Genomic DNA, 8025 nt, shown 5'->3' with positions numbered 1-8025 from the left:
TGCAGTGGCATGATCACAGCTTGCTGCAGCCTCTGCTTCCCTAGGTTCAAGTGATCCTCCTGCCTCAGCCTCCTCAGTAGCTGGGATGACAGGCGTACCTCATGTCACCACATCCGGCTAATTTTTGTATCTTTAGTAGAGACAGGGTTTCACCATATTGCCCAGGTTAGTCTCACACTTCTGTCTAAAGCAATCCATTTATCTTGGCTTCCCAAGCAAAAGGCTTACAGGTGTGAGCCACTGTGCCTGGCTTATTGACTGTCTTTGGTGCAAGAATATGCAGTCACTCTAAATCTTTCCTTTAGAGCAAAACAACCTTGATATTATCATACAAATTACAAATTATGACACACACAGCATTTTTCCTTGTTCTGGAAAGTTGCCTTTAATTGTCCCTAAAAAGCATGCACCCCCTTTCCCTACGGTGTATAAGCCCTGGGCCTGGGAAGTTACGGTTCAGAGATCTGCCTGTCTTGCTGACACCAAGACCACGCTTCTGTCTGTAAGTTCTCTAATAAATCGCCCCTTACTGACAAACTGGATTTGTTTGCTTTGTTCTCTCTCTTCTCAACTCCTCCTTCATTTGCCAGTTGCTTCACATATATGGTCCTTTCATGAAACAGATACAGTAGTTTGAAAGTAAAAAATCGGGAAAAGATATGTCATACAAACAGCAACCATAAGAACACTGGAGTGTCTGCTCTAACGACAGGCATGTTAGACATTAAAGCAAAAAATGTTACTAGACATGTTAGACATTAAAGCAGAAAATGTTACTAAAGGGAAGGAGGAGCATTGTATAATGACAAAGTGGTTAGTCTTTCAGAAAGATGTAACAATTGTAGACCTCTGTACAAATAAGAACAGAGTCCCAAAATGCATAAAGCAAAATCTGGGAGGAGTGAAGGGAGAAACAGGTGATTGAACAGTAGTAGTTCGAGTTTCAATGCAGCACTTTTAGTAATCGGTAGATTACACTTAGAAGATCAACAAGAAAGTAGAACACTTTAAATATATTCTAAATTCACTAAACCATACAAACACATATAGAATGAATGCTTCACCTAATGTCAGCAAAATACACATCCTTCTCGAGCACACAAGATATATTCTCTAGGAAAAACCATGTGGTAGGAATAAATAATTTAAAATAATATCAAGAAAACATTTTCATTATAATAATATCAAAACAAATAACATTTTAAGAAAAAATTTTAAAAGAAGTGCAAATCTTGTACAGTAGAAACTACAAAACATTGTTAAATGAAAGTAGAGAAGACCTAAATAAGTGAAAAGAGAGTTTGGAACAGGGACTAAATATTAAGGTGAAAGTACCTTCTAAATTGACCTATAGACTTGTCTTAATCCCCGTCAAAGTCCCAGCTTCCTCTTGCAGAAATTGTCAAGTTGACTAATATTCATATGGAAATTCAGAACAGCCAAAACAATATTGGTCAAGAATAGACAAAACGATTTTGATAAAGAACACAAGTTTTTACAGTTAACAGTTTCAGATTTTAGAACTTATTACAAAGCTAAAGTAATAAAGATTGTGTAGAATTGTCATAATGACAAACATGAATTATCACTGGTATAGAATGCAGATTTCAGAAATAAACTTTTAACCTTATAGTTAGTTGTTTGTTGCCAACTGTATCACGGAAATTCAAGAGGGAAGAATATTCTTTAGCAAATGGTGCTGGAGCAAGTGAATAGCTATATGCTAAGGAATGCATTTGGTTCTATCTCTTACACTGTATATAGAGATTGATTCAAAATGAAATGTAGATTTATATTTAAGAGACAAAATTATCAAACACTTGAAAGAAAACATTTAGTAACTCTGTAAATTTAAGCCAGGTCTCCTATAGATACCACATAATGGAATCTTGATTTTGTTATTGTGGTGGTTGTTTTAATAGAACAACCTGTGTTTTTGGATTGAATTGTTTTATCAAATCACATGTAATGGTATTATTGATATGGATGGTGTTATGATCTGAATTGGGTCTTCACAAAATTAATTTGTTAATCTCTTTAGACTCCAAACTTCAGAATTTGGCTGTATCTGGAGATATAATCTTCAAGAAGGTAACTAAGTATGTCTGGATATTTTAACTATTTATTGATTTACTATGTATTCAAGGAGAGCCATGTAACAACTGTTGCTGGATTCCAAGTCCCTAGGTCATTCCACTATGCATTCAGCACTCCAGATCTGAAAATTTTTCTTAAATTACCATTTCCGTTGTGGCTTCAATTTGCATATGGAGCAAAGATGCGACATGCTCAGACCATAACTACACAAATATCTCATGAATATCAAATACTCCAGCCATCTGTAGACCATCAACAATCGCTTCTGGAACTTGCACTGGGTTTATGTGAATACAAGCATACCTCATTTTATTGTGCTTGATAGATACTGTATCTTTGGTTTTTGTTTTAATGGAAGGTTTGTAACAACTCTACATTGAACAAGTCTATCAGTGCTGTTCTCCAATATCACGTACTCACCTCAAGTCTTTGGGTCACATTTTGGTAATTTTGCGGTATTTAAAACTTTACTATTATTATTACATCCGTTATGGTGATCTGTGATCAGTGATCTTTGATGTTACTATTATCACTATTTTGGGCTTCGATGAAACATTACAATTATGAACTTAATCAATAAATATGTGTTTTCTGACTGCTCACTGGTCACTTCCCCAGCTCTCTCCCTTTTCTCTGGCCTCCCTATTCCCAGAGACACAATAATATTGAAATTAGGCCAATTAACAACTTTCCCGTGGCCTCTAATTCTTCAAGTGAAAGGAAGAATTGCCCATCATTTGAGTTAAATTAAGAGCTAGAAATGATTGGTCTTAGTGAGGAAGGCATGTTCAAAACTGAGATAGGCTAAAAATTAGGCCTCTTGTCCCAAACAGCCAAGTTGTGAACAAAAAGGAAAAGTTCTTGAAGAAAGTTAAAAGTGTTATTCCAGTGAACACACAAATAATTTTTAAAAGCACATCCTTATTGCTGACTTGGAGAAAGTCAGCAACATTCTATGAAGGCCAAGAGAGTTGAGGAAACTGCCTAAGAAAAGTCTGAAGCTAGCAGAGGCTGGTTCATCAGGTTGCAGGACAGAAGTTGTCTCCATAACATCAAAGCTCAAGGTAAAGCAGCAAGTGTTGATGGAGAAGCTTTAGCAAGTTATCCAGAGGATCTAGCTAAGATAATAAAGATAGTGACACTAAAGCCTGGATGAGAGCATCTGTTTATAGCATAGTTTATTGAATATTTTAATTCTACTTGTTGAGACCTGTATATCAGAAAAAAAGATTTTTCAAAAATATTATTGCACCTTGATGATGCACCTTGTCGCCTAGGAACACAGATCTATGCAAGAAGATTTATGATTTTTTCATGCCTGCTTCTAACACAAAATCTGTTTTGCAGCCTAGGGATCAAAAAGTAATTTCACCTTTCAATTTTTATTATTTAACAAATACATGTTACAAGGCTATAGTTGCCATACATAGTGATTCCTCCAATGGATCTGGGCAAAGTAAATTGAAAACCATCTGGAAAGAATACACTATTCTAGATGCTATTAAGAACATTTTTGATTTAAGGGAGGAAGTCAATATATCATTATTCACAGGAGTTCGGAAGAAGCTGATTCCAATCTTCACGAATAACTTTGAAAGGATCAAGATTTCTGTGAAGGAAGTAACTGTGAATGTAGTGGAAATATCAAGAGAACTAAAATTAGAAATGCAGCATGAAGGGGTGACTGAATCGCTGCAATCTTATGATAAAACTTAAAAGGATGAGGAGCAGCTTCTTATGGATGACCAGAGAAAGTGGTTTCCTGATATGGAATCTACTCTTGACAAAGGTGCTGTGAACATTGTTAAAATGACAACACAGGGTTTAGAACAACATATAAACTTAGTTGATAAAGAAGCAGCAGGGTTTGGAGAGGCCGACTCCAATTTAAAAGAAGTTCTACTGTGGGAAAAATGCTATCAAATAATATGACATGCTATAGAGAAATCATTCATGAAGGAAGAATCAAATCAATGTGGCCAACTTCATTGTAGTCTTATTTTAAGAAACTTCCACAGCCACTCTAACCTTCAGCAACCACTGTGCTGCTCAGGCAGCAGCCATCAACATTGAGGGAAGACCATTCACCAGCAAAAGAATACTACTTGCTGAAGGCTCAGATGATTGTTAGCATTTTTTAGCAATAAAGTCCTATTTCATTAAAGTATGTATATTTCTTTTTCAGACATAATGTTATTGCTCATATAATAGATTACAGTATAGTGTAAAGAAAACATTTCTATACATTGGGAAGCAAAAAAACAAACAACAACAACAAAAACAAAAACAGGTAACTTGCTTTTCTGTGATATTACCCTTATTACAGTGGTCTGGAACTGAATGCAAAATATCTTTGAGATACGCCAGCATGTGAATTTTTGGTCAATCTCCATCTTGTTAGCATTATCATAAGCAAAGCCACATATGTTCCTAAATACTGAATTCCAATATGCATGGTATGTGGATGGACTTTTTAAAAGTGGATAGGCCAGAGCAAGCTTTGTTGTAATCACTCTCATCTCAACCACCCAGGCATCAGCTGTGGAAATAGCAGACACAGCAAGACAGCACAATAGTGGAAACATGTTTATTTTTATTATTTAGGGTTCCAGAGATTGGGGTAGGTAAAAGTACTGAAGATTAACAAGGCAAACTCAGCAGAGAAGAGAGTGTCCAGGTTGAGTTGAGTTGGAGAGACGGTCCGGTTTAATTTTTGACTCCGTAGTAATTGCTGGATCAGTTCTAGGCATCTATTTTCCAGCAGCCTCTAGTTTTTGAACTTGCAGACAAAGGAGAACTTGCCTTCGCAAGGCACATCCTTCCATTTCTGGAATCCTATAAGTCAATGAGAAGAGTTAGAATTGGGAGACCAGAAAGAGTATGACCCTCCTGGCTTTAGGACTCAGGACAAAAACCAAACACCCATTTCCTTAATGAGGAGTTCACCTTTCCTCTATCCCAGTCCCAGTTCCATCCCTAGAGCTAAGCAGGAGAGAACAGAAACAGGTGGATGGATTCTCTGTCTCTCACCTGAGCTTGAAGTCAGGCTCACACAGTAGCCAGGAGTAACACTGCTTGGGGCTCCAATGTCCCAGGATTTGTAGGAGACCAGGGACCCACTGCTCCAGTGCCAGCGGCGGTTCTAGATGGGGAAGGGCCAGAACAGAGGCAGTGATCACTCAAAAATTCATGGAATCACTGGGCCTGTGTGCACACTCAGAAACATACTAAGACACAAGTGAAGAATAAACCTTGCTAAATATTGTTTTCTTTCCTTTGCTATTGCTTTAAACTTCTTTCCTGAACTGTCCAACTCATTAACCATGTTTCACCAACAAATAAGTGTTATGAATTTGACATAGAGACCCAAAGTAGCTCACTTAAAAAGTAGTTCCTAATTTTTTGTCTTTGTGGCCCAGGACCCTCATATCCAGCATAGCATTGGCTGACCATTAGTTTTTGATATATTATATTATTTAGTGTACTACCAGGTTCCCAAATGTCAGTAGTACAGCAGTAGATTCTTTACCACAAGTCTCCTTTTCTGTATAGTCAGCAATCTAGTCTCTCTTATGACGCTGACAGTAACAAAATAGGTAAGAAGTTGGTTCATATAGATGCTTTGTTGACTGTAAACAGAATAAGTTTATTTATGAATGACCAGGACACCTAGGAAATTCAGCTTTCCACTTATATCTCTAATCACCTACAGTGCACCTTGCTACACAGGACATTATAGGATCTGTAAACAGCTTGAGTTCTGGAAAGTGACAAAAGCTGGTACTTAGGAGACCAGAGCGTGAACCTCTTTCTTACTCCTCAAACCTGATCATTAGGAGATAAAGAAAGCTGCAGCCTACCTTTTTGGGGTCATGGAGGCCAGTCCAGACATTGAAGTCAGCAGTGCTACTCTCCTTAATCAGTGAGGCCACGAAGGCACCCTCTGCCTGGGTGAGCACAGACACCAGGTTGCCCGAATTCATGTTCTGGCAGTAGAGCTGTTGGGGAAGAAAATGGAGCACGCAGTGGAGGAGGAGGGTGTGAGGGATATACTGAATCCTCCAAGAATATGGGTCATAAAAAGGACAGCACAGTAATGTCCCTGATGATTCTGTCACTGACCACGAGGTTCTTTGTGTTGGGAATGTGCTGAATAATGGGATAAAGTAGACTGGAAAGTTTGGGGCTGATGATAGTACAGCGAGGGGTTCAGTCTCGTCTCATTGCAGCCACTGAACACACTGGAGAATGGCAGCTTCCCCTCCCTTCATGAGCCTCCCTTCCCACACTGCTCTCCTCACTCACATCTGCATCAACCCAGGTCTCACGGTCTTCATTAAAATAGTAGCAGTAGGAGCGATAGGCATTGGTGCCTTCTGGGCAGCTGATCCGGGCCTGGGGCAAGTCTGTCTGGGCCTCTTGGCCTGAAAAAGAACAGACAATTAAAGAAGGCTCTCGGGGTAAGGAAAAGGCTTGAAGATGAGGTAGGAGCTTCTGGGGTTCCTTTATAGAAACAGAATAATCTAGTCTATTATGGAATGACTGCTCACTCTTGCTCCTGCATCCTACATCTTCTCTCTTTGGTTTATTTGATCAGGGCAAAAAAATCCCGGAATGAATTGGCTAAAGGAACATGTCTCCAGTTTCCCTTTTATGTCTGGAGCTCAGGCTCTTCTGCCTTTAAGAACTCAGTCTTCTGCTTTCTCAAGCCTGTCTTGGTTTCCCTGAACACAAGGCTCTCCTCAGTTCTACACCCCATTAGTGACTCTCTACACACAGACATCCCCAAATCCACCATCATGTATATAAATTTAATCAGATTAACTCATCCCAACTGCAGCAGTAGCTTATAAGGGGTCATTTTAAATTGTAGCTCAAACTCCTTAATGAGGTGTGGATGTATATAAATGTGAAGAGATCAGCAATAAAGATCACTAAACACCACAAAACAACCCTTAATGGTGACTCTGCTTTTTTTTTTTTTTTTTTTTCAAGTAGACCCATATGCTTGGGGATAGAGTGAAGTCTTCAGGGCTAGACAGAGTTGGTTGGTGGAAAAAAGATCTTACCTTGGCTCTGAGACAGGAACATCAGGCAGGAGATCAGCATGAAGTATGAGCCCGTCTGAGCCATGCTGAGCTGCAATGAATCTCTTGCTTAAGAGGCAAATCAACAATCTCTATAGGAGAACACGGAGACGGGGGTTCTGAGAGATGGAGAGCAAAGCACCTATTACCTTCCTTAAAACCTCCTCTTAGAATTTCTGAGACCAGGAAGGTCCTCTGAGACACCCATACCTTCAAAAGTTTCTCTTGAGAGTTTGAGGATTATAGACTCAGTAACCGAAAAACAGCTTTGGATCCCTCAGTGGATCCCACTGAGGATTATAGACTCAGTAACCGAAAAACAGCTTAGCTTCATTATGGCTAAAACCTCCTGGACAGAAACTCATGCTGTATCTTCCCCAAGATTTTAGATTTACAGTGCATGTTAGAGGTGCCCTCCTCCTGTAATGCCCACTTACCTGTTGGCTGAGTCTGAGTTGGCTCCTCAGGCCAGGTAGCTGTAGGAGCTTTATATCGGGATCTGAGATAAGAACCACGTCATTTAAGCAAAAGGGGTGAGGGCAAGGGGTGAGTTTTGGGGGCCTAGGGAGGGCATTGACAGTAAGAGCTTCTGGCACCAGTAGGAGCCTTTTCCTGGCACACCCTGGGAGTGGTCACAAATCAGGTCCCCTTCCGGCAAACAACTTGGCAAGCTGTCTAAGTCCAAGGTGGACTTGGCTGTTGCTCAGCAGAAAACAACTGAGGGTTCCCATGTCCCCTAACAACCCAGAGAGGAGCAGAGAAGAGTAGATTTCCTTCTACTCCCTGTAAATTTAGAGGCTCCCCTTTGGTGTCAGGCATGGCTAGGAGATGGGGAGGAATT

At 39.7% G+C, this 8025-nt stretch overlaps 1 protein-coding gene across 3 annotated transcripts; it reads right to left on the bottom strand.

Moving 5' to 3' along the window:
• Window positions 1–4669: 4669 nt before the first annotated feature.
• Window positions 4670–7678, bottom strand: LOC111523394 (lithostathine-1-alpha). Of its 3 annotated transcripts, none has more exons than XM_023187957.2 (6): window positions 7622–7678; window positions 7167–7276; window positions 6403–6521; window positions 5958–6095; window positions 5128–5239; window positions 4670–4932 (listed from the first exon to the last, which is right to left on the bottom strand). In XM_023187957.2, exons 2-6 carry the CDS (start codon window positions 7228–7230, stop codon window positions 4865–4867), a joined length of 501 nt encoding a protein of 166 aa, XP_023043725.1. In that variant the 5' UTR covers window positions 7231–7276; window positions 7622–7678; the 3' UTR covers window positions 4670–4864. The 3 variants fall into 3 exon arrangements, with proteins under 3 accessions (XP_023043725.1, XP_023043723.1, XP_023043726.1); XM_023187955.1 differs by having other exon boundaries at window positions 4670–4924; XM_023187958.1 differs by lacking the exon at window positions 7622–7678 and having other exon boundaries at window positions 7167–7460.
• Window positions 7679–8025: the final 347 nt, after the last annotated feature.

The sequence above is a fragment of the Piliocolobus tephrosceles genome, chromosome 15 (assembly GCF_002776525.5).
Source record: "Piliocolobus tephrosceles isolate RC106 chromosome 15, ASM277652v3, whole genome shotgun sequence".
Lineage (NCBI taxonomy): Eukaryota > Metazoa > Chordata > Mammalia > Primates > Cercopithecidae > Piliocolobus > Piliocolobus tephrosceles.
Note: the sequence above shows the minus strand (reverse complement) of the source record. Positions and strands in the feature narration are given on the sequence as shown.

Bases quoted from the DNA above. Each gene is read 5' to 3' on its own strand.
- LOC111523394 (XM_023187955.1), bottom strand. From the start codon at position 7,230: ATGGCTCAGACGGGCTCATACTTCATGCTGATCTCCTGCCTGATGTTC. The intron at 6,096-6,402 runs GTGAGTGAGGAG...CTTCCCCAACAG, and splicing joins AGACCTGGGTTGATGCAGAT to CTCTACTGCCAGAACATGAA. The intron at 5,240-5,957 runs GTAGGCTGCAGC...TTCCCCATCTAG, and splicing joins GCCTCCATGACCCCAAAAAG to AACCGCCGCTGGCACTGGAG.